Source organism: Alosa pseudoharengus, unplaced genomic scaffold (genome assembly GCF_046254945.1).
Source record: "Alosa pseudoharengus isolate Yale_2024_CS ecotype anadromous, Long Island Sound unplaced genomic scaffold, YU_APseudo_1.1 YU_APseudo_1.1_scf_21, whole genome shotgun sequence".
Lineage (NCBI taxonomy): Eukaryota > Metazoa > Chordata > Actinopteri > Clupeiformes > Clupeidae > Alosa > Alosa pseudoharengus.
In genome coordinates, this window is record NW_027468674.1 from 15,281,251 (window position 1) to 15,308,781 (window position 27,531).

At 40.0% G+C, this 27,531-nt stretch overlaps 1 protein-coding gene and 1 long non-coding RNA gene across 2 annotated transcripts in view; both read left to right on the forward strand.

Moving 5' to 3' along the window:
- Window positions 1–27,531, forward strand: part of LOC143137708 (uncharacterized) — a 626,567-nt gene that overhangs the window by 303,649 nt on the left and 295,387 nt on the right. The window lies entirely within an intron of this gene.
- Window positions 9,039–19,295, forward strand: LOC143138451 (uncharacterized). The gene is made up of 8 exons (XM_076298914.1): window positions 9,039–9,517; window positions 9,611–9,679; window positions 11,614–11,685; window positions 11,882–11,950; window positions 12,173–12,241; window positions 14,884–14,913; window positions 16,347–16,376; window positions 18,967–19,295. The coding sequence occupies exons 1-8, from the start codon at window positions 9,109–9,111 to the stop codon at window positions 19,176–19,178; spliced, it is 960 nt and encodes a 319-aa protein (XP_076155029.1). The 5' UTR covers window positions 9,039–9,108; the 3' UTR covers window positions 19,179–19,295.

Genomic DNA, 27,531 nt, shown 5'->3' on the forward strand with positions numbered 1-27,531 from the left:
ACTGTTTTAAAAAAAGATACAAATCTAAGTGCAAGGTGAAGGTGTTTAGAAGGTTTTTATGACTGACGGTCTATTCATAGGGTACATGTTAACACTTTGTGCCCATGTCTTTCTCTTCTTATCAAGGGTGAGGATGCCACTTGCAGCCTGGAAAATGTGCCTTCTACCAGTGACCTCCCAACATGTGCCACTCAGGTAACATAATCATGATGTGTCTGTTAGCACTACGTAGCCAGCCTAAGTAACGTAACCTTTGGGTACAGTTTATAGCATACAATTTTTTCCCCTTTGTCTTACAAGATATGTAGTCTTTGCTTTCACTTGATTCCAACAACTGATATATCCTATTGAAGCTGAGAGTATGCCAGGGCTTTTTGAATTCTATCAATTGGTCCCCACAACTGATGTTTTATCCTACCTCACTTTGATTCTAACTGTTTTATTGAAGTGAAGTGTGTGTAGGACCGCTTGAGATGCCTTTAGTTGGTCCCCACAACTTTGTGTGTGTAGGACTTTTTCAATTGGTCCCCACAACTGATGTTTTATCCTACCTCACTTTGATTCTAACTGTTTTATTGAAGTGAAGTGTGTGTGTAAGACCGCTTGAGATGCCTTTAGTTGGTCCCCACAACTTTGTGTGTGTAGGACTTTTTCAATTGGTCCCCACAACTCATGTTTTATCCTACCTCACTTTAATTCTAACTGTTTTATTGAAGTGAAGTGTGTGTAGGACCGCTTGAGATGCCTTTAGTTGGTCCCCACAACTTTGTGTGTGTAGGACTTTTTCAATTGGTCCCCACAACTGATGTTTTATCCTACCTCACTTTGATTCTAACTGTTTTATTGAAGTGAAGTGTGTGTAACACGCTTGAGATGCCTTTAGTTGGTCCCCACAACTTTGTGTGTGTAGGACTTTTTCAATTGGTCCCCACAACTGATGTTTTATCCTACCTCAGTTTGATTCTATCTGTTTTATTGAAGTGAAGTGTGTGTAGGACCGCTTGAGATGCCTTTAGTTGGTCCCCACAACTTTGTGTGTGTAGGACTTTTTCAAATGGTCCCCACAAGTGATGTTTTTACAGTCCCTCAATTTTAAGTGTTTGGCAGTAGCTGAGTGTATTCCGTGCCTTTTCAAAGGGGTGGGTCAGGATTCTAGACATAGAACCTCATTTTCAAGTTAGCAAGTGTGATATTTATCAGTGGAGACTGTTTTCAGCACGTTTTATCCAGTCCTTCTAGTTGCAGAGTTGCAAGTCAACAGTATGTGTTAGCCTGCCAGTAAAAACAGTCTTACCCACTCCACAGTGCACCCGAGGCATATAAATTATAACACCAGACTATCGATGTAAATGTCTGTGTTGATAGAATACTGTTAGAAATAAAATTACCCTTGCATTGCATTGCAATAGTTCTACTTTGTTCCCTGAAGTTGGTAGTAGGCATATAAGCAGCGGCAGCGGCGGACTGATATTACCTAGGCTACTACTAGGTGTCCCTATTGGAGTACGCTTCTCTGTTTACTTTTCGGCGCAGTACTACTAACCAGAGCAAGTAAAATTCTGCCGCTGCTTAGAAACTAGTCCCTCAAAATGTAATGCGATCACTTAAAATGCAAGGATAGAATAATGTTAGAAATAAAACTATCAACACAGACATTTACATCGATAGTCTGGCGTTATAATTTATTTGCCTCGGGTGTACTGTGGAGTGGGTAAGACTGTTTTTAGTGGCAGGCTAACACATACTGATGACTTGCGCTAGCCTAGCACCTGCGAACTCTGCAACTAGAAGGACTGGATGAAATATGTTTAAAACGGTCTCCACTGATAAATATCACACTTGCTAACTTGGAAATGAAGGTCCAAAATCCTGAACCACACCTTTAAATTCCTTTGTATGGTCTTCACAACTGATCATTTATTCTACCTCAGCTTGCTATGCATTGTCATTATTGAAGTTGAGTATGTTTGTGTGTAGGGTTTGTAGGTTTTTAAAGATTTCTTTCACTTAGTCCCCACAACTAATGCTTTATCCTTTCTTAACTTGCTTCTAATTATCATATTGAAGTCAGGTTTGTGTGTAGGGCCTTCATGGTTTCTTGCACCCGGTCCCTATAACTCATGTTAAATTAAGTAATGAAAGATGGCAATTTAAGTGCAAGGTGAAAGTGTTTAGAAGGTTGTTATGACTGACAGTCTATTTATAAGGTATGTTAACACTTTGTGCCCATGTATTTCTCTTCTTATCAAGGGTGAGGATGCCACTTGCAGCCTGGAAAATGTGCCTTCTACCAGTGACCTCCCAACATGTGCCACTCAGGTAACATAATCAGTCTTTGCCTGTTGTGGAAATAGTATTGTGAATTAGAATTTGACAGTCATTAGGTAGGCTAGGGCCACAGTATTAGCGCTGGTGCTTACACCTCATGTGAAACTAGTTTGTACAGCTACCGTTCTGCTCACTGTAACATAACTCCTGGAGCTGTATGTAAACTATTGCTAACTAGCTAGTTAGCCACTAATTTGAATTACATCATACTAGGAGAGAGAAAATGCCAGGCAGAAAGAAACCATTCTTGTCATCTCATGAGAGGCTGCTTGTATGTCTGTTAGCACTACGTTGCTAACCTAAGTAACATTAGCAATGGCTATATTTTATAGCATACATGCACTGTTTTAAAAAAAAGGTGCCAATCTAAGTGCAAGGTGAAAGTGTTTAGAAGGTTGTTATGACTGACGGTCTATTCATAAGGTACACGTTAACACTTTGTGCCCATGTCTTTCTCTTCTTATCAAGGGTGAGGATGCCACTTGCAGCCTGGAAAATGTGCCTTCTACCAGTGACCTCCCAACATGTGCCACTCAGGTAACATAATCATGATGTGTCTGTTAGCACTACGTAGCCAGCCTAAGTAACGTAACCTTTGGGTACAGTTTATAGCATACAATTTCTTCCCCTTTGTCTTACAAGATATGTAGTCTTTGCTTTCACTTGATTCCAACAACTGATATATCCTATTGAAGCTGAGAGTATGCCAGGGCTTTTTGAATTCTATCAATTGGTCCCCACAACTGATGTTTTATCCTACCTCACTTTGATTCTAACTGTTTTATTGAAGTGAAGTGTGTGTAGGACCGCTTGAGATGCCTTTAGTTGGTCCCCACAACTTTGTGTGTAGGACTTTTTCAATTGGTCCCCACAACTGATGTTTTATCCTACCTCACTTTGATTCTAACTGTTTTATTGAAGTGAAGTGTGTGTGTAAGACCGCTTGAGATGCCTTTAGTTGGTCCCCACAACTTTGTGTGTGTAGGACTTTTTCAATTGGTCCCCACAACTCATGTTTTATCCTACCTCAATTTGATTCTAACTGTTTTATTGAAGTGAAGTGTGTGTAGGACCGCTTGAGATGCCTTTAGTTGGTCCCCACAACTTTGTGTGTGTAGGACTTTTTCAAATGGTCCCCACAACTGATGTTTTATCCTACCTCACTTTGATTCTAACTGTTTTATTGAAGTGAAGTGTGTGTAACACGCTTGAGATGCCTTTAGTTGGTCCCCACAACTTTGTGTGTGTAGGACTTTTTCAATTGGTCCCCACAACTGATGTTTTATCCTACCTCAGTTTGATTCTATCTGTTTTATTGAAGTGAAGTGTGTGTAGGACCGCTTGAGATGCCTTTAGTTGGTCCCCACAACTTTGTGTGTGTAGGACTTTTTCAAATGGTCCCCACAAGTGATGTTTTTACAGTCCCTCAATTTTAAGTGTTTGGCAGTAGCTGAGTGTATTCCGTGCCTTTTCAAAGGGGTGGGTCAGGATTCTAGACATAGAACCTCATTTTCAAGTTAGCAAGTGTGATATTTATCAGTGGAGACTGTTTTCAGCACGTTTTATCCAGTCCTTCTAGTTGCAGAGTTGCAAGTCAACAGTATGTGTTAGCCTGCCAGTAAAAACAGTCTTACCCACTCCACAGTGCACCCGAGGCATATAAATTATAACACCAGACTATCGATGTAAATGTCTGTGTTGATAGAATACTGTTAGAAATAAAATTACCCTTGCATTGCATTGCAATAGTTCTACTTTGTTCCCTGAAGTTGGTAGTAGGCATATAAGCAGCGGCAGCGGCGGACTGATATTACCTAGGCTACTACTAGGTGTCCCTATTGGAGTACGCTTCTCTGTTTACTTTTCGGCGCAGTACTACTAACCAGAGCAAGTAAAATTCTGCCGCTGCTTAGAAACTAGTCCCTCAAAATGTAATGCGATCACTTAAAATGCAAGGATAGAATAATGTTAGAAATAAAACTATCAACACAGACATTTACATCGATAGTCTGGCGTTATAATTTATTTGCCTCGGGTGTACTGTGGAGTGGGTAAGACTGTTTTTAGTGGCAGGCTAACACATACTGATGACTTGCGCTAGCCTAGCACCTGCGAACTCTGCAACTAGAAGGACTGGATGAAATATGTTTAAAACGGTCTCCACTGATAAATATCACACTTGCTAACTTGGAAATGAAGGTCCAAAATCCTGAACCACACCTTTAAATTCCTTTGTATGGTCTTCACAACTGATCATTTATTCTACCTCAGCTTGCTATGCATTGTCATTATTGAAGTTGAGTATGTTTGTGTGTAGGGTTTGTAGGTTTTTAAAGATTTCTTTCACTTAGTCCCCACAACTAATGCTTTATCCTTTCTTAACTTGCTTCTAATTATCATATTGAAGTCAGGTTTGTGTGTAGGGCCTTCATGGTTTCTTGCACCCGGTCCCTATAACTCATGTTAAATTAAGTAATGAAAGATGGCAATTTAAGTGCAAGGTGAAAGTGTTTAGAAGGTTGTTATGACTGACAGTCTATTTATAAGGTATGTTAACACTTTGTGCCCATGTATTTCTCTTCTTATCAAGGGTGAGGATGCCACTTGCAGCCTGGAAAATGTGCCTTCTACCAGTGACCTCCCAACATGTGCCACTCAGGTAACATAATCAGTCTTTGCCTGTTGTGGAAATAGTATTGTGAATTAGAATTTGACAGTCATTAGGTAGGCTAGGGCCACAGTATTAGCGCTGGTGCTTACACCTCATGTGAAACTAGTTTGTACAGCTACCGTTCTGCTCACTGTAACATAACTCCTGGAGCTGTATGTAAACTATTGCTAACTAGCTAGTTAGCCACTAATTTGAATTACATCATACTAGGAGAGAGAAAATGCCAGGCAGAAAGAAACCATTCTTGTCATCTCATGAGAGGCTGCTTGTATGTCTGTTAGCACTACGTTGCTAACCTAAGTAACATTAGCAATGGCTATATTTTATAGCATACATGCACTGTTTTAAAAAAAAGGTGCCAATCTAAGTGCAAGGTGAAAGTGTTTAGAAGGTTGTTATGACTGACGGTCTATTCATAAGGTACACGTTAACACTTTGTGCCCATGTCTTTCTCTTCTTATCAAGGGTGAGGATGCCACTTGCAGCCTGGAAAATGTGCCTTCTACCAGTGACCTCCAAACATCTGCCACTCAGGTAACATAATCAGTCTTTGCCTGTTGTGGAAATAGTATTGTGAAGCAGAATTTGAGTCATTATTTAGGCTAGGGCCACAGTAATAGCGCTGGTGCTTACACCTCATATGAAACTAGGTTGTCCAGCTATCGTTCGGCTCACTGTAGATAGATAGATACTTTATTGATCCTCAAGGGGAAATTCAAGAACATAACTGTAACATAACTCTTGGAGCTGTATGTAAACTATTGCTAACTAGCTAGTTTAACTGTAGCATTTCGAACATAACATAATCAGTCTTTGCCTGTTGTGGAAATAGTATTGTTACGGTTGGTTAGTTTCTACGGCTACCGTTCTGCTTACTGTAGCATAACTCCTTGAGCTGTATGTAAACTATTGCTAACTAGCTAGTTAGCCAATCATTTCAATTACGTGTCACTTTTACTGCATCATACTAGGAGAGAAAAATGTAATGAAGAGAGAAACGATTCTAGCCATCACCTGAGAGGCTGCTTGTGTGTCTGTCAGCACTACGTAGCTAAACTAAGTAAAGTAACCTATGGGTACAGGTTATAGCATACAATTTCTTCCCTTTTGTTTTACAGTATATGTAATCTTTGCTTTCACTTGGTTCTCATGATATTTTATTTGACATCAACCTGCTTCTTACTATCCTATTGAAGCTTAGTCTGTGCTCGGGCTTCTGAGCTTGCCAGAGTCTGAAGCAGTAGGCCTAGGCTACTATATTAAAACACAATTATTGCCGCAACTGGAGGCATTCCAGCTTATAAATTTAAAAAAGTAAATCATGCAATTCAAACTCAATTTAGGCTACTTGGCTACGCAATAAGGTTTCCATTACAGCACAGCGCACGTTTTTAATGAATGAAAGCGACTGCCTTGTCTCGCAATAAACAGTGGGTGAAAATTCCGACTCTTTCAACTACATTAAATGTAATACCCCCCAGATTTCAGTGCTCATCAGTCCCAACATTAAGCAACATAATGAAACTGTCCAAAAGAAAATTAAATCCCACACCAAACGGAAAATCTTCTGCTTTTGATAGCGGTATGCGCTCCAAACGAAACGCATGTCTCACAATAAAGTGCACGTAGAAATAAAGGCATGCTCAATATAGCCTACGTCTGCCCCAAATAAAGCCCTGTGCTTTGCACAGCCTAAGTAAATAAAAGACCTCTGCCATAATTTGAGGATTTTTCCGCATGTTATTTTTTTATGAGGCTTTGTTAAATAGCCTAATTAATTATTATAGGCTAATCTCTCACCCTCTTTGTCGACTCCGTGCCTTGGATAGTTTTGAGTTACATTTTAACAAAACCTGTCAGACTTAAGCATTATTATGTTTTTGGTTAAGTTATTGTTTAACATGGTTCTTTTTTATAATTTATTATTTTGGAACAAACGAGGGTCTCTGTTTAATCTGAACGCCGTCTCGCATGCCGCTGCTTTAGAGCACCGAAGCGCTTAATATCTGTTTAACCTAACCGAACGTCCAGTTTAACTGCCAGAAGTTCTTCTTGTGATTAATATCTCATCGAGGAAAAACATGCTGTATTTCTGTATTTTGATTGCATTTTTAAAAAGTTAAATAAATAATTAATTTTAATATAGGCCTAGAAATATTAATGATTTAATCAATAGTCGATTGTTAATTCTCCCGACGATCGACTAAGAAAATTTAATCGAATGCCCATCCCTACTTTCAACCATTATAGCAACAGCTTTATTTAGTATTCAAAAGCCATGTCTACCTAATTAAAACCATTGTAACATTGTAAATTTGTTTGTTCTAAATGAAATATCTATATGAATATGACTTTTCAGAAGAAGTCAACCATTATTGCCTATCAGGACTACAATGAAACCACTCCAGATGAGGATGAAGATTATATTCCTTCCTCTGCAGAATCCAGTTCTTCGGAAGGCTATTCTGTTAGCATGCCGCTATCCATACAGAATAAACAAAAAAAGGCTATTCAGGTGGGTGAGTTAGTTTAGTGAGTCTGTGAGGGAGTGTATGGACATGAAATATTGTTTTTAATTGGTTTTCTAAATGACATCTATATGAATATGACTTTTCAGAAGAACTCCATTCCTGATTATCAGGACTACATTGAAACTACTCCAGATGAGGACGAAGACTATATTCCTTCATCTGCAGAATCCAGTTCTTCAGAAGGTTCTTCTGTCATCATACCGCCACCCATAAAGAAAAAAAAAAGTGGGGCCATTCATTTTCTAGCCAGGTCTCCCAAGATCAATCATCCTAAGGACCCAACAGACGAAGATCAGCCATCCACATCGGCAATAACAATTCCAGAAGTTCTCAAAAAAAGTGATGGCTCTAGAGTTTACAATAAAAGACAATTTTGCCTCTTTTGTTTTAAGCCATTCATCAAAATGGCGAGGCATCTTCAACAAGTTCATGCAAATGAACGGGAGGTAGCATCTGCTTTAATGCACCCAAAGGGATCCAAAGCGAGGAGGGTTTCTTTGCAGTCAATTCGAAATGAGGGCAACTACAGACACAATGCCGAGGTGATCAGGACTGGCAGGGGTGAACTGGTCCCACGAAAAAGACCTACGATGAAGACACAACGCTCTGACTTTTTGCATTGTTTGTTTTGCCATGGACTGTTTATGAGAAAAATTTTATGGCGACATCACAAAACTTGCCCAATGAAACCCAAAAATTCAAGCACAACCCCTGGGAAGACGCGGGTCCAGAAAATGTGTGCTTTTATGGAGCCCATTCCTTCCCACCTAAATGAAAAACTTTGGACAGTGCTAAGTACTATGTCACAGGATGAAATAACACACACTGTCAAAAATGATGAGAGTATTTTGCAATTAGGACAACAACACTTGAATAAGAGTGGTTCAAACCCCAAACGATATGAAAACATCAGGCAGAAGATGCGTGAGGTCGGGCGACTACTGATTACCGCACGGAAGATGACTGCAGTTAAAGATATGAAGGACCTCATTGATGCGAAGAAGTACCAGACAGTGGTGAAGGCAGTAAAGGAGACTTGTGGATACGATAGTCAGACTGAAACTTACAAAATCAAAGGCCTTGCACTGAAGCTTGGCCACAGTCTTAAAAAGGTTGCAAAACTTATGGAAAGCAACGGCAGAATGAGTGGAAATGATGAGATGGTTGCACAAGCAGTGGATTTCCAGAAGGTACATGAAACCAGATGGTGTGACTATATATCCTCGACTGCTCTCAGGAATCTACATGAGGCCAAATGGAACACTCCGTTGATCCTTCCTTTTACGGAGGATATCCAAAAACTTCATTCGTATTTGGACTCCAAGAATGACGAGTATCACAAACTTCTTTCAGAAGAACCCTCAGATGTAAGATGGTCATGTTTAGCCCGGACATGTTTGGCAAGTGTTATACTTTTCAACAGAAGGAGAGAGGGCGAAGTGTCTTCTATGCCTTTGTCAGCCTTCATGTCAAGAAATAAATCTGATCCACACGAAGATATAGCTCTGTCGGCATTTTTCTAGAATTGAGACAAGAGGCAAACGTGGACGCAAAGTGCCCATACTCCTGACCCCAAAGATGGTCAGCTCATTGGATTTGCTTGTCAACACAAGAGAGAAGTGTGGCATACAGAAGGGCAACCCATACTTCTTTGCCAGACCCGGCTCAATATTTCATTACAGAGGATCAGACTGCCTTCGCACCTTTGCCCAAAAATGTGGTGCTAAGAATCCTGATGCTTTGAAATCCACTAAGTTAAGAAAACATGTGGCCACTCTGTCTACAGTACTTAATATGACCGAAACAGAAATGGACCAGTTGGCTAATTTCCTAGGACATGACCTCGTTGTGCACAGAGAATATTATAGACTGCCAGAGGGAACGTTGCAACTCGCAAAAATCAGTAAGGTGCTGATGTCGATTGAACAAGGCCGACTAATGGAATTCAAGGGAAAAAATCTCGATGAAATCGAAATACAACCTCACGGTATGTGTAATACAGTACTTTAGCATGCATATATTGTTTAGACAAGAATGCTCTCCCATTCATGATTTCCTGATATCAAGTTTAATTTTGCAGAGCAAGTTCAGCTGCTAGATGAGGGAATGGAAGAAGAAGAGCATGAGGACATTGGTGTACAACCAGCAGGTACATACATACATTTATTCCACTGCTTGGTTGACTTCCCCATTGTCCTGCGTAATTTAGAACATGTATTAACCGTATGTTATTTGCACACCTATGAAGTAGATCCAATCTGTTGGCCGTATTACACTTGTATATTAATTTGGCAAACTCGTTAAGTTTAAATGAACTGTCATGTTGTATCCAAGCTGTAAAATACAGATGTTCAGAACATAGTAACATTGTAGCATATGATGGACTTGGATTTTAGCTAGTTGGATGACATGTAGGCTAAGTAAAATAGGATTCTGATGAACCTTAGCTTTGAAATATCGCTAAGATATGCCTGCCTGACCACGGGAGAGATGGAACTAACGACGGGCCTTTGGCCATAGCAACCATCCATTTAGAACTAGTAACGGCAGTTTGTGCTTTGTGGCGGAAAGAAGTAGTTCTACAAACCATAGTTTTAGAGATTAAAACTTTTCCATTATAACAGTAAATGAACACAACGCAAGTGGCAACAGTGGAATAAGCAGTGGAATGTCGTCCATTATCCCTTACATATACAACCCAGGGTTCCTGCGGATCCTTAAAAAGTCTTAAATACAACTTTCGGTTTTTAAGGCCTAAAAAAGTCTTAAATTGTCTGGGATGTCTTGAATTTTCGAAACGGAGGTATTACATTTGCGTATGGGACCGCCAGCGAGTGAGCGAGTGCAAGAGAGGGAGTGAAATGTCTCCATCAGGTTTCGTGTATTTAAAAAGCAATTGTATAATGAGGCTACGGGAGGAAGTGTAGGGGTTGCAGAGTGAAGATGTTTTTCACGGGTGTGGTTAAAGGTGTGAACGGTATTAATACAGTAGGCTATGAACAAATATGCCTGACGTTTTCGTGCAGAGGCCTCAGGGATACGCAGGTAGCCTACGTGAGCGGGAGAAAGAGTTGGTAAGCCAGTTAGCGATAGGTTGGCCATACGTTTAGGCCGGACATATGGATTTTAAAAGCCCTGTCTGGCGTCCGGCGCAGCCTCAAACCGGACGCTCATTTGTCCTCCTTTTTGGAGTTGCGCTGGGCATCTAGAATCTTTGCTCAGACACATCAACGTTTCACAAACTATGGACGTGAAGACTGCTGGTCAAATTATGTGCAGTGCTTCTGTCACTCGCCTGATAATTTGCTGCGCAATTTATGAAGGAACCACGGACTGACATAAAAAGAAGACAAACGTTTTCGCAGTCAGGAGGAAATACTGTACATGTTAAGTTGATCTTTCCAGCGTGTGTTGCTGGCCTAGCCTAGGGAAGAAAATATCTGTCTAAGTTATAATACCTGTAATATGTCAGCAGCTTTCTTGCCAGCGTTTCCCAGTAGGCCTAGCCTACTTCGCAAAAGTTGTGAAATATAACCGCACATTTTTTCAATGTCGGCGACTGGCTACATAAAAAAAACATGCGTTCATAATACGTGCATGTTTGAGATGAAACCAGCAGTTTTCAGAAGGATCATGCCAGGAGGACCTCTTAATTTAAAACAAGTCAATGGTTTTACAATGTTTCAGTCAAGCTTTGATTGGTTTAGATACAACTGGTATACAAAATGTAAATAGTGGATTAACTTTAATTTGCTGTGCTGCATATGGGACAAGATGCACATAGTAAATTATATAAAGTAGGCCTAAAAAAATATTTAAATAGCTTAGTCTAACTTTGAAAAAAATATTGAAGGGAATCCAGTCCAGTGTCTTTGGCAAGTAGCCTATGCTGGATTCAGTGATAAAACCTCATTGAAATCCATGTACCATGTACAAAGTCCTGTTATTTTGAAAGCTTGTTACATGGTCTTGTCTGAAAAATTGATTGGTTGCGCCAATTCTATTATTTATTAGGCTGGCAACACAAGGCTTAAGGAAATCTTATATTTTACGTGATTGGTGTTTTGTTGTTGTGTACTGTAGATGATGTCGGGTCACTTGCCGATGTATCCTTACAAGATACAGAACAGCTGGGACCCATGTCATTTCCAAAAGGTATGAAAGAAAACACATAGTGATATTTTCAGGGCCATAGTGGGACATTTTACAGCTCACCTGTTCAGTCACAACATTTCCAACACCCTCTTCTCAGTAGTTTGTTAGTCAATATTCTTGAGCTAGGTATCTTGTGAAAGCTTGGAATAAGTCCAAGGAAAATCTTATGTTTTACATTTTTATTGTTATTGTGTAGATGTCAGCTTGCTTTCCAATGTGTCCTTGGAAGATACACCACAGCTGGAGCACATGTCACATTTAAAAGGTATGAAAGGAAAATATCACTGAATATGTGAAATGACAAATATGTGTTTCAGGGCCAAGGTCACACATTTTACAGCTACAATGCTCACATCTCCTAACCTGTTTCAGTCACAACATTTCCAACACTCCTCTGTAGTTAGAGTGAATATTCTTGATCTAGGTATCTTGTGAAAGCTTAGCACAAGCTAAGCTCATGTTTTACATGTTTATTGTTGTTGTGTAGATGTCGAGTCACTTCCTGATGTATCCTTGCAAGATACAGAACAGCTGGGACCCATGTCATTTCCAAAAGGTAGGAAAGGAAAATATCACTAAATATGTTTGAAAGTACAGGACACTGGTCCTGACAGGTACACTGTGCTACTTAAATAATGTGTAATCTTATATGCCCGCCCTGCCCCCGTGCTGCTATGCACAACTGCAGCCTCTGCCGTGCTGACTCTTTGTCTCTGATCTTTGCCCTCCTCTGCATGTTCATCAATTTAAAAATATCGCGGTGGAATAATTTAAAGTTGACGGGCTGAATTGCTCTTAAATCCAGATTAGGTTGATAACCACACTCTGCAAATCTGAATGTAACTATTGCATTCAAGTTAAGTCAAGGTAAGTTCTTGTCAGAACACTGTAATTTACGGCTCTTCAATTTAATTATTTGCTTACTAAAGTAGCCTATTACACTAATAATTGCTTTTAACTTTTAACCCTCTACAGGGCTCTACAGTGCACCCATTGCACTCGCACATGCGAGTAAAATGATGTCGTGCGAGTGCAAAAAAATATTTAGGCGCACTGGTGCGAATGACTTCTAACCATGTCAATATTTGTCTACAAAATACACCGCAACATCGAGAAACATTACTGGTGCAAACCATAGAATCACGTCGCGAATGCAGCATAAAAACTACACCTCCCATCAACGTTAGCAGTTTCGCGTTGTGACTCGCTATTAGTCGCTTCTATCAAATCCAAGAGCGCGCCGAAAAAGCGGAAAGGTAGACTAGCCAGCCAAGATGCAAAGATTGAAGAAATTAGTTCTTCTATCCACCGAATTCATTGGATGTAGGAGGAACAGGATGAGATTCTGAGAATGCTGTGAGAGAAAGAAAGGTAACCTAACATGCCTTTTAGCCCAGTTGACGTATTGGCTGCAATATGCAAAATATAGGCCTAGCTGTAGCAAACCGGCACAAAAGTAGCCTCCCGTAATACTCCCATTTTATTCAAAGGTAGAACGCTACTGACAAACTCCATGCAGATATTTCAAATAAAAACTAAAGGTATAAAACATATATCCTTGATTAACCTATGTTGGGTTTTGTGGAAGAGAAAATGGACTGTTTTAGTAGTAGTATTAGGCAGTATGCAGTCAGATAGGTCACCATGGGCATATTTGGATTAGCTATAGATGGATTCACAAATAAATAAATTAGCCTACATTTGGCAGGATACTTGATATACAGGCTAAATGCAAATATGGCAATGTATTATATTATTTTACATTAACAAAATGTAGGAAAATGGAACAGACTGAAAATAAAGTAGGCACTGATCTTTAAAATCCTTCCTGTAGCCTAAATGTTGTCAGTCATTCTTAATATTCGCAATTGGTGCACTGGCATGTTTAACTGTTAGCTGCAGTATAACGTTAGATTATGTGTAAGTTAAGTACAGAACTGACTGTGCGCCCAAATTTTTGTCTGTGCTCCTAAATTTTTTAACTTGGGCTTACAAGTGCTCCTGAAAAAAAATGTTAGTGTAGAGCTCTGCTCTAACTGCCCAAGTCGCAATATTGCGACAAGCGCCATTACTGAGTAAAACAGACGATAGAGCCGAGTACAGTGTGATGCGGGCCATAGTTTTGCACAAATTGAAGCAGAAAAAAGAGGAAAAGTGGGTGAGCGTGGAAAGGTGAGTGACAGTTCTGGATCCTATCATCTGTTTCGGCTATACTTGCTCTGGATCACTGACTTGCGCCTAGTCATCAAAATAGCTAGCGAATTATAAAGATGGTTAGAGAAAACGGAGCTAAAAGACCTCAATACTACCTGGCCAGTTTTTTTAAACAGTATATATTATAAAAAAGAAGTCAACTTTTATAAGGAGAAAGGTAGGCCTATTTCATATGAAGTAACGGGACATATCTGGTATGCTTAACAAAAATAAATAGATTTGTCTAATTACATAATATGGCCATTTATGGGGGGGAAGCTACACCACTTCTATGTGGTCTTGACACGTCTTTGTTACCTTCATATTTGCCGGGCAAAGTCGTGGAATATCAGGGAATTTTGTTGTAGGAGTTTAAAATTGACTTGCCAAAATACATTAATACAAATACTGTATACATGCAGCATTGATGTTTATTGAGTTATTAGCGTTTTCCATTACTACTTGCTTGAGTGGTTGTCTCAATACCCATTTTTTAATTTCCTGATTGGTCATGGAAATTCAGGATTTTTGTCAGGGAAAAGTCATGGAGCCTTTTTACAAGTGCTATTACTCATTACAGTGGCAAAAAGGTGTATTGTGAATGTGTAATATTTTTTAGTTTATTTCAAGTTCATTGGTGAATAGAAGCAACATTAAAAATGCATTTGAGTATAGAAAATATTAAATTAATGCATGTTGGTTTAATAAACCGTACAGCCATAGGCTATACTGATTCCTGATATCCCAGTGGTGGTCACATTTGGCCCTCTGACATTGACAAGAACATTTTGTGGCCCTCATTATACTCAAAGTTGCCCATTCCTGCTCTATAATGATGAAAGGAGCCCCCACAACTTTTGTGTATGCTGTTGCTTACTGTAGCGTTCTTGGCTGCAGTCTTGAAATTTGTTTGGTATGGTGATTGTAATTTATTTTTTCTAAATGTGCCTCCGAAAGCCATGAGCTCACTCAGTGGTAATGTATGTTTGCATTTTTGTTTTACAGACCAGCCACGTCACACTTCAAGTCCAAAAGGTATGGAAGGAAAATAAATTAATTGATTAGTAATGTGTAGTAGTGTGAAAATGAGAAATATGTGTTCTTGAAGAATGGAAATCTTTCTTTCCCCATGTATAACTTTTTGTTGTCCCAATCAAACTTTCATGGCAATTGTCTGGGCCTCCTGGTAGAAAACAGGCTAAATTATCCACAAGTTTATAATGCTGGTATGAGACTCACCACTTAACATGGTCCCAATCAGGCTGATAGTTTCATTGCTTTAATGATTGCCATCTCCAGCCTAGCATAGATCATTGAATCGGATTAAATCATTAGCATCTCGCCTGCTACGTTTAATAGTGACTAAGATTTCCGATAATTCTCCTTTTTAAAACCTCTCTACTTTTTGATGTTAGAAAGTGTAATAAGACCAACGGAAAATGAAATGTGGCGATTTTCTAGGCTGATTTGACATGGAACTATGCTCTCATTCAGGCGTAATAATCCAGTCACTAACTAATTTGTCTGCATGATATCATTGTGCTGATTAGGCTGGAATGAGAGTATAGTTCCATGTCAAATCACCCTAGAAAATCGCAACATTTCATTTTCCGTTGGTCTTATTACACGTTCTAACTTGAGAGAATATTACCGAAAATTTTAGTCACTTTTAAACTTGATGCTAGCAGACGAGATGCTAATGGTCTAATCCGATTCAATGATCTATGCTAGGCTGGATCTTGAAGTGGTATCACCAGACTCCGAGAATGGCTGGGTGAACGGAGAAAGATAAAAATCAATTGTTTAACTCAAGGGGAGGTGGAAAATGAGTGTAATTCCCCAAATAGTGGAATATCCCTTTAAGGCAATTGTCATCCTACTACTCACTTGTTGCCTCAACCTAAAAAAATCCTATTTATTGGGGAAGCCTGGACGTTACCCTTAATTGTATCATCTGACTGCACAGCTATAGTAATTACGCTGTTAAAGTTAAGTGAATTTGCTTTTACTAAAATGGAGGTGACTGCTAGCTGCGGTAGTAAATGTTTTTTTTTACGAAAAAGCTGCTGGACCCGTAATGTTGTACTTAACAACCGGTTAGAAACAAACATAAGACATACGTTCTAATTCCAATACTCTCAACAGTAGACTGTCCTGGTCTAAACAAATTGATCATACAGTGAAGAAAATGATAAGTGGCCTTGCACTACTTAGGTGCTGCAGCCAATCACTCACCCAAGAACTGACAGAGGGTTGTATGTAGTTTAGTTCTAGCCCAGATGGAGTATTGTAATAGTCATTGTGTGGTCATAAGTGTGTACTGATGCAGTATTTTATCCCTTTTGTAATTGAAAATATGCATAATTTGTTGGTATGGTGATTGTAATACAGTTACTTCTTCTAAATGTGCCTCAGAAAGCCATGAGCTCAGTGGTAATGTATGTTTGCTTTTTGCTTTTTTTTTACAGAGCAGCCACGACACGCTTCACGTCCAAAAGGTATGGAAGGAAAAGAAATTAATTGAATAGATGTAAAAATTAGATGTCTGTTCTTGAAGAGTGGAAATCTTTATTGCACCATGTACAACTTGTTCTTGTCCAAAACAAACTTTCATGGCAATTGTCTAAGGATCCTGGTAGAAATTAGAGGAGCGATTTGTAGGATTGTTACTGAACGTTCTGTATGCCAAAATCCAAACACTGGTGAACGTTCTCAAGACTACCAGACGTGAGCATCTTCTGGGTTGCCAGATGTAATGCAGACTTAGCTAACGTTAGTTGACCTGCAGATGCTTTAACGTTTCTCCAACCATGACCCAGCTACACATCACTGAAACGGTGAAAACAACAAATACCTCTCTAACCAACGTAACATATTTAGCATAAGTTAGTGATGCAGATGAAGTTTAGCCTAGGCTACTTGTCGTGGAGAAATGCGTCAGACATGATATTCTTCGTTTGACGAAGACATCGCCATCTCGGGAAGCTCCTCCGATGTCCACTTAATTTGTTTCTTGTTTTAATTTTGGAAATTTGCCTGCCTCTTGTAGGCTACCCGTTCGACTACAACGGACAGTTGTTGACAGTTGGCCATGAGCTATCTCCTGCCTGCACATAATTGTGACAAGTGATGTATAATGACGTATCAAGTCGCATCAAATCCGCCTTGGTTGTTCACACTACAGCCGCATTGAAAAAAATCAGACCTGGGTCTGATTCAGGACCACTGGTGGGCACATGGACCCATACATGGTATGAGCGCTGTAGCCTGTTGCGCCACAGCGCCCCCCCATGTTGCCAGTGACCTTTTAATTAGTTGTGAAACATTCCTCCTTTTGTTTTCTTTATCACTACACAACTTCTCCAGCATTTTGATACCCCCGTCCCCACTTTTTTTTTTAAATATGTTGGTGGTATAAAAATCAAAATTAACATGTATTTTCCATGGAATAGTCCAATTTGTCCTTTTCAACATTTCATATGTTGTCTGTCCTTTTTGTATCTAAATATGAGTTCAAAGGATAACTTGGCAAAATGCAACCTGTTAAGAAAGACCGTATTGCCGTTTTCGGGTCAAATGGCCTTTTTAATGGTAGTGCTAGGGACACTACTATGATCTAGGGCTGGGATAAACGATTATTTTTTAAACAATTAATCTAGCGATTATTTTTTCGATGCATCAATTAATCTAACGATTCATTTTTTCAGTCTGATTCGATTTCGATTCGATTATCGATTATCTCCCCATTAATTCACTATAATAGTAACTTATACATGTTTATTTACATATCTGAATGAAAAAACATGAATTTAACATTGCAATATTTGTTTATTGCTCTTAAGATTCCAAAATAAGACTACGCCTATACAAGTGCAAAGTAATGCATTCTTAGTCAGAGGTAGCATTCAATAAAGTTCAGTAGTGTATGTCAATTAATTGAGTGCCTGTCATTTTAAGACGTTCGTGTGGGAATCCTTGCAATTAACATTAACACAGTTAAAAGGCTGCTGATGTGTGGATGCAATTCATAACGTAGTCAGTTCAAATAACGGTTCGTAGGGCCTACTTCTCCTTTGGACAAGCACTTTTGAGTCTTTGAAAACACTTTTCCTTTTACATCGGGATTTTGCAAACATTCTGAGTCAATAAAATGAGCCCTGCATGAGTAACGAATACAAGCAGCTGCAAGTAAGCATGCTAAACTTGACATCCAAACAGTATTCTAATGTTAGCTTTGAGATACTGCTTGATTGCATACTGTAACTTAACTTAGTTTAGTCTCCTATGTTGTGATATGACCTTAGCAGAGTATAGAGTTTACTTTAACTTTTAATGCAGTAGTTTTGACAAATTTGCGCAGCATGGTAACGATGCTAAGCGGATTTAATAGCAATTTAGCCCACTGTTCTATGCAGTGCTTCTATGTGGCAACAACAATCCTTCAACAATCGTGAATATTTTGTTAAATGCACATGCAGAGGAGCAGCGGGCTCGTTACGAGAGAGAGCGGGCAGGGCGAGGAAAGGCTGTGTGAGTAAAAAGTGCAGCTCAATTAAATTAATTTATCTTATCTTTAAAATAGTAGGCCTACAACATAGAACAATGTGTTCTATCAATGTGTGGTGGCCGGTTTTGATTTTGTGGTGCCCAGCCACAGATTAGTCAACGTATGGAAAACCCTGAAGGTGTAAAATTAAAAATATTTAGCAGCACACGTTATGCTTGACGAATCGACGCTCATATTTTGCGTCGATGTATTTTTTGCGTCAACGTCATCGATTTACGTCGACGTGTTGCCCCATCCTTCTATGATCGCATCAAAATCGCTATTTTTAATACGCTAAGAAGGCTTGACACAACATGAAACCTTGTTTGAAGTATCACCAGGGTCTCTACACGTGAACTAGAGCAAACTTGATTGTTTGTGTACACCGAGTTTAATGAAAAGAAACCTCGCTGCCATTTTGCCAAAACCTCTACTTCAAACATCAACGGAAGCAATGTGACCCTACCATGCTTAGAGAACCTTTAATATGACTTTTTGGAATCAAGTTTTGTTTATCTCTCTCTTTCTCCCTCTCTCGACAGCTCACTTTGTTCCAAAGAGGAAATGGGAAACGAAGGAAGTGGAAGCAATAGAAAAGCACTTGAGTACTTTTCTTAAATCTTTACGTGTCCCAGGGAAACTAGACTGTGTTAGATGCTTAGAAGCAGAGCCCACAGCTTTAAAAAACAGAAACTGGCAGGCTATCAAATTTTTTGTGTACAACCGAATTGTTTCCCTCAAAAGAAAACTGTAATTCCTGAATTACCTGTAATTAGTTTGGAGTGAATAATAGTAGAGAGAAAATGTAATGCAGAGAGAAGCCATTCTAGGCATCTCATGAGAGGCTGCTTGTGTGTCTGTTATAACTATGTAGCTAGCCTAAGTAACATTAGCTATGGGTACAGTTTATAACATATTATTTATTCCCTTTTGTCTTACAATACAGTACCCTCTAGAATTATTTGCATCTCTGCTAAAGTTGACTAAAAAGGGGAATATAAAATTATCTTTTGGACATTTATCTTAATGCCATAAGTAAAAAAAAATATGAAATATCCAACCTTTAAGGACACCAATGTTCTTTGTGAATGAATAATGTATCAAATAAATAAATGTTCTTCCTTAAAATACAGGGGTCATAAGTATTGGCACCCCAATGTTAAATTCAAATAAAGGCAGGCAGATTTTTATTTTGAAAGGCCAGTTATTTCATGGGTCCAGGATACTATGCATCCTGATAAAGTCCCCTTGGCCTTTGGAGTTAAAATAGCCCCACATCACATACCCTTCACCATACCTAGAGATTGGCATGGTTTTATTTCAGTTAGCCTATTAGCTGGTTTAATTTGCATTGAGCTCAATAAGCATCAAACCAGCTAACAGGCTAACTGAATAACACCATGCCAATCTCTAGGTATGGTGAAGGATATGTGATGTGGGGCTATTTTAACTCCAAAGGCCAAGGGGACTTTATCAGGATGCATAGTATCCCGGATCCATGAAATACAGTGCCTAGAAAAAGTATTCAGCCCCATGCTTAAGTTGACTAAAAAGAGGAATAAAAAAAATCATCTTTTGGAAATGGATCTTAATGCCTTAATTACAAAAATGAGGTAAAATCCAACCTTTAAGGACACCAATTTTCTTTGTAAATGAATAATGTATCGTAAATAAATAAATGTTCTTCATTAAAATACAGGGTGCATAAGTATTCATACCCTTAAACCTATGTTGAATTCCCATAGAGGCAGGCAGATTTTTATTTTTAAAGGCCAGTTATTTAATGGATCCAGGATACTATGCATCCTGATAAAGTTCCCTTGGCCTATGGATTTAAAATAGTCCCACATCACATACCCTTCACCATACTTAGAGATTGGCATGGTGTGTTTCAGTTAGCCTATTAGCTGGTTTGATGCTCAAATCAAACCAGCTAATAGGCTAACTGAAATATACATTATGCTAATCTCTAGATATGGTGAATGGCATGTGATGTGGGGCTATTTTAATTCCAAAGGCCGAGGGGACTTTATCAGGATGCATAGTATCCTGGATCCATTAAATAACTGGTCTTTAAAAATAAAAATCTGCCTACCTCTATGGGAATTCAACATACGTTTAACATAGGGGTATGAATATTTATGCACCCTGTATTTTAATGAAGAACATTTATTTATTTCCGATACATTATTCATTCACAAAGAAAATAGGTGTTCTCAAAGGATGGATTTTTCCTCATTTTCTTTAATTAAGGCATTAAGATGCATGTCCAAAAGAAGATTTTTTTTATTCCTCTTTTTAGTAAACTTTAGCATGGGGCTGAATACTTCTTCTAGGCACAGTAACTGGCCTAAAAATCTGCCTGCGTCTATGGGAATTAAACATAGGGGTGTCAATTAAGACCCCTGTATTTTAAGGAAGAACATTTATTTATGATGCATTATTCATTCACAAAGAAAACTTGTGTCCTCAAAGGTTGGATATTTCCTCATTTTTTTACTTCAGGCATTAAGATCAATTTACAAAAGATGATTTTACATTCCTCTTTTTAGTCAACTTTAGCAGAGGTGCCAATAATTTGGGAGGGTACTGTATATGTAATCTTTGCTTTTACTTGGTTCCCACACTGATATTTTGTTTAACATCAGCTTGTGTCTTACCTATTGAAGCTGAGTGTATGCCAGGGATTTTTTAAATCTATTAGTTGGTACCCACAACTAATGTTTTATTCTACCTCACTTTGATTGTTCACTTTTATTGAAGTGAAGTGTGTGTAGAACCACTTCAGATTTCTTTAGTTGGTCCCCACAACTTTGTGTGTGTAAGACTTTTTCAGTTGGTCCCCACAAGTAATGTTTTATTTTGCCTTAACTTTTAAGTGTTTTGCAGTAGCTAAGTGTATTCCGTGCCTTTTTAAGTTCCTTCGTATGGTCTTCACAACGGATGTTTTATTCTACCTCAGCTTGCTATGCATTGTCCTATTGAAGTTGAGTGTGTCTGTGTGTAGGGCAGAAGTAATTGTTTACCTCAAAAGAAAACTAATTCCTGACATTACTGTAATTAGTTTGGAGTGAATAAAAGGCAGAAGTTGAGTGAAGTCAAAGCGAGTTTATTACAGTGTTGTAATACTGTTTAGGGTATGAAGTATAGTAAATCTTAATGAATAACACATACAAGAAGTCTGAAGCACATTATCATACATGTGGCCACACAAGAATGATGATGGTGGAGGTCTGCAATGGGTGTCTATGATCTGTCCACTTCTCACCTCTCTTACAGTAGGAGGTAAGTTGAGGCTTGTCACACATATATGTATATGGTGCATCATATATATATATATATATGGAAAGAGATAAATACCTGTGTGTGTGTGTGTTTGTATCGTCAAGTGGGAACTCCAACCTGAACTATTTGTATCATCATAGGGATGAAATCCAGGTCTCCATCATGTTTTCAATGGATACAGGCCCCAGTTCACATTTGCTTAGCATTTATTTCAAAGTTTTAGTTTGTCCCAAGTCATGACATTTTGTGTGTTTGCCAGGATTGCAATGAGGAGAACAACTAGTGGATTTACGTCCACTCTCCCTCCCCCACAACCATGCACATAAATGCACTACACACCTACACAACTTTTGAAATCGGATGATAATGAGGATCATTACGCTGCATTCTCAAGTTCGTAGTAAATGAAAGGCAGAAGTAAAAGTTAACTTCAAGAAAATGTGTGCCCATCTTATGTATTTTGTGTAGAACTATGCAAGATTTTCACCTTAATATAAAATTTATGAAGTCAATTTGATGGAAAATTAACTTGTAATAGGGGAATCGTTCACCTAGCATAGCCATACAGCACAGCCATAGCGAGTCGCTACTGAGAGAACCAGCCATGCAACAGCGCCCCGAAGACACAGCATTTTTATTGTGTACAGGGGGAACATGCCACGAGAAGTAGGCTATTTACAATGGCAGAGTAAAATATAAATATCGCCACTTTAGGGGCAGCTCTAGAGTTGGCAAACACATCTGAACCTGCATACGATACCTATAATGATAAAAAACACACAAACGGAACATTTCAAGCACATTATTGTACGTGTGGCTGCACAAGCACAATGATCGTGAGGGTCTGCAGTGGGTGTCCATGATCTGTCCTATTTTTCTAGGCTTATCAATAGATTTGCTTCAAATTTCAGATTTGTCCCCACCTCTCCCAAAATCTTGACTGTGTGTGTGTGTATCCTTATGCTAATGAGATTGGTCCCCATCATGTATGAGGTCCCCGTGTGTGTTGTTTTTTATCATAGTAGGCGTGTTTATGTAAATGAGGTCCCCACTCATCACAATATCTTGGCTTATTTTGCTGGTCCCCAAATGTGGCTGTAAATTCAGGTCAGGAAACTTTTTGCGAGTGTATCACTAATTTGAGGTGACCAGTCAGTTTGATAATTTTAAACAAACAAGCCTGATTTTTTTCAGACCTGTAGCACCTCTGGAAACAGTGGTTCCCATATAGCACCTTTTTTGACAGGTGGCCCCACTAAGTAATAAATACCAGTATGTGTGTGTGTGTGTGTGTGTGTGTGCGCACGCTATACAGTATGGATTATGGTATTACCTTGAGGCTGGTAAAGATCTGTGTCGCTAAGTCCAGTAGCTATAAAACTGAACTCTGAAACCAGAACTGGATCAGTGTTGCGTTTAAATAGTTTTGATGATTTAAAGACCTACTCTGGTGAAAATCAATTATATAACCTGTTTCATGTGTCTATTAAGTGTGTTACATGACATATCATGAGTGAAATAAACGCTATACGTCCTGGCTGAGTATTTCTGGTATAGATGGGAAGTGCACCAGTTTATGATTCAGAATAATTAATCAGAACAGTCCTTTGTTGTTGCGTGACAATGGAGGGAACCCAATCCTGACTTGCAAGGTGAACTTTAGGGAATAATTTTGAAAAATAGGTTTCTTGAGAACACATCTGCACATTTACCTTCACAAGATTACAAAGCTAACCTCTCAGAGTTAGCTATCTTATATTAGCATAACATTGTTAACCATTTGATTACGTTGTCAAGCCAAGTTAATTTTCATCAATGATTGAGTTTCCAACATTGTAGAAAGTGATAGGAAGCAAACACATTACCATCACATTAACACATTACCACATGTTGGTGAGCTTAATTACTCCAATATTAGCACTAGCAAATAAATAAAAATAAACATAGAGACTCAAATGGGAGTTCTGTGCCTCAACTAGGAGGAGCTGAACAGTGTCTGGGTTACGGAATCAATTAGCTCCCCACATCGGAGATGAGGCACAGGGGTAGAGATGCAGGCAAGCTGCCCCATACAAGCTTAGTACCTTTGAGGGACTGAAATTAGTTTTTTTGGGGTTATTTAACAACTGCAGAGCGTGTAGCTCAGTGGTCTAAGGGGTTAGGCTGGCAATCGCTGGTTTGAGACCCAGATGACGACTTGATGTTGCACGTCGTGCCCTTGGACAAGGCACGTCATATGCATTATCTCAGTCCACCAAGCTTTATAATGGGTACCATCTTCTGCTGGGGGATGCCTGTGATGGACAGCTCTCGTCCACTTACAGCTCTGGAAAGGAGCTGACTATGAAAGGATGAACTTAACAACTGGAGTCGTCTTTATGGAAGTTCAGATATATTAGAGGGGTTGGGAGGGTGACGTCACACACACACACACACACACAAATACACAGGGTCATAGGCTCACTCATGTAGTCTCTCTTTGAGCCTGTCAAAAGGTTTCCTTCAGAGTGTTTTTATCCCCCTGCTTTCAAACTTTTGGGCTTGTTTTATGTGGTGTGTGTGTGGGTGAGTATGTTTGTATGTGTGTGGGTGGGTGAGTGTGTGTGTGTGTGTGTGTGTGTGTGTGTGTGTGTGTGTGTGTGTGTGTGTGTGTGTGTGTGTGTGTGTGTGTGTGTGTGTGTGTGTGTGTGTGTGTATGTATGGATAATTGTGGGTTTGCATGTCTATAAGTTTGTGTAGTTCCTAATCTTGAGTTTGCTGATACTCTGGTCGAAGTGGAAGAGTAATCTGCAAACACAGGACTATCTAAACAAACACACACACTCACACACACTTATGCACACACACACTTGCCACATAGCAGACCAAGTGCTGCATAGTGTTTGAACTCACGCACACACAGACACACAGATACAGACACACACACACACACACACACACACACGCACACACACACACACACACACACACACACACACACACACACACACACACACACACACACACACACACACACACACACACACACACACACACACATCCCTATGCATGTCAGAGAGGGGATGTTTGTGATTAAAAGGCAGAACTCCTTCGTCTTTCCCGTAAGCTCTCCGCACAACCAAACCCTCAGGGCTTGAGCCTATTAGTTAATCAGGCTCCTTGCAGCATCGTGTTTAGCCACATAAACACAATGTCTAAACAGACCTGCTTCCTCTCTCTCCCCTCTCTCAGTCTCTGTGTGTGTGTGTCGGTGTCCTGATGTGTGTGTGTGTGTGTGTGTGTGTGTGTGTGTGTGTGTGTGTGTGTGTGTGTGTGTGTGTGTGTGTGTGTGTGTGTGGGTGTGTGTGTGTGTGTGTCGGTGTCCTGATGTGTGTGTGTGTGTGTGTGTGTGTGTGTGTGTGTGTGTGTGGTAGGGAGTATGTTGTGCATGTGAGTCCATCCTTGAGTGTGTGTACATATCAGGCCTTTGTCTTTCACCCCTGTGTCTGCGTGTTTGTATTTGTGTATTTGTTTATTCCTCCATGTTTGTGTTCACAGTTTGGAGCACCTATTTTTAAGCAGCAGACAGAACATTCAGTTCTCTAGCAACTCACTGCAATACAAAATACACCGATCTCAATGCTCCTCTAGTGTCTTCTCTGTCGCTTATTTCAACCAACGTCTCGCCAACGCTAAATCTTGTGCTTCATTTTGATCAGGCGACCACAGTGAGCTATACGTAAGTGCTGTCCACCCAAGAACCAGGAGCGCAGACAAGCTGTTCATATGGTAACTCTTTTACTGTCTGCAAGGGCTGCTTTCATGTACGTGTATTGAGCCAAGTTCTTCACTAAAGGAGAACTTCAATGAATATCTCTGTTGGGAAAAAAAGTCTTTAGTCAAGATATCAGGCTTAATCCAACTGTCCCCTAAAGTGTCTCCTAGTTTTCGGTAACTATAAAAAAAATATATATGTGTGTAAATTTACTCAGCGGTTTCTTCAGACGCCTCTGACTAATTAACAACACTGACTAATTAACACATTAAATGGACTTTAAAGCAAATAAAGTCAAATGAACAAATTGGCCGCAGCCACAGCAGCAGATGCTGGTGAAATAAATGTCCACAGTATTTATGCCTCTCGTGTCCCTGTCTCAGTACTCCTGCTTTTCCCCTGGACCTCAGTATTCCTGCTTTTCCCCTGGACCTCAGTACTCCTGCTTTTGCCCTGGACCTCAGTACTCCTGCTTTTCCCCTGGACCTCAGTACTCCAGTACTCCACACACACACACACTCTCTCTCTGTCTGGATATCTCTCTCTTTCTCTCTCTCTCTCCCACACACACACACACACACACACACTCTCTCTCTCTCTCTCTGGGTATCTCTCTCTTTCTCTCTCTCTCTCTCACACACACACACACTCTCTCTCTCTCTGTCTCTCTCTCTCTCTGGGTATCTCTCTCTTTCTCTCTCTCTCTCACACACACACACACACTCTCTCTCTCTCTGGGTCTCTCTCTCTCACACACACACTCTCTCTGGATCTTTCTCTATTTCACTCTCTCTCTCTCTTTCTCTCTCTCTCTCGGTCTTGATGTCTCAGCCGAAACGGCAGCACTCTTCCCTGTTGGTCTGCTGTTTTAAAGGGTGCTGGTAACAATATAAAAGGATCTGCTTTTACGAGAGATGGGGGCTTAAATTGGCCTTAAAGTATCGCCTCCCACTTCCACTAAAGTGGGCTGATGTGGAAACACACCATCTAGTTTCTACTCTGGCTGTTTGCCTTCTACAGTAAACTGCCGGGGGGGATCCATTTTACTGACACCCAGACACACACACACACAGACACACACACATACACATACACACAATCACACACACACACACACACACAATTACATAACAGACGGAGGAGGAGAAACAGTTACAAAAAGAGGGAAAATTGCAGTGGTGATGCACAGAATAGAGGGTAGAGTAGTAGAGATTTCTGTTAACTGACGACCAAAATCTGTATGTCTATGTTAGTGTGTTAGTCCGTGTGTGTGTGTGTGTGAGTGAAAGCCTATGTGTGTGTGTGTGTGTTAGTCCACTAGTGTGTGTGTGTGTGTGTGTATGTGTGTGTTTAGCCCGTTTAGCACTTCCTCACTGCAGTGATGACTGAAGTACGTTACTTCACCCATTTCTGCTGAAAAATGCTCCTCCGAGAGAGACGACAGAGTGTGTGTGTATGTGCTGCTGCTTGTGTGTGTGTGTGTTGCGTGTGTGTGTGTGTGCTGCTGCTTGTGTGTGTGTGTGTGTGTGTGTGTGTGTGTGTGTGTGTTAGTCCACCTGTGTGTGTGTGTGTGTGTGTGTGTGTGTGTGTGTGTGTGTGTGTGTGTTAGTCTCTGTGTGTGTGTGTGTGTTAGTCTGTGTGTGTGTGTGTTCTCACTCCCTGTAACTGATTCTAATGCCTCGGTTTGTGGCGGTGGGGGTCACCAGCATCTCTCTGAGGTTCTCATGTGCAGCTCTGTCGGCGCGGTCACCCCGGCCAGCGCTGGTCAAAGCAGGCATCCAGCCGGACACTAATGTGCATTACCAACACAAAGACTCAGGGGACCCTGGGCCGACCCCCAGCTCACAGGATGAGCTTTAATTTACTGCTGATATATGGGCTCCAAGCATCAAGGGACCCAATAACACACACACACACACACACACACACACACACACACACACACAGAGGCGCACGCGCATACACACACCCCAAACACACACACACCGCACACACACACACACACACACACACACACACACACACACTGCTGACTTCTGAGGGCCATGCAGCGTTTTTTTTTCCCCCT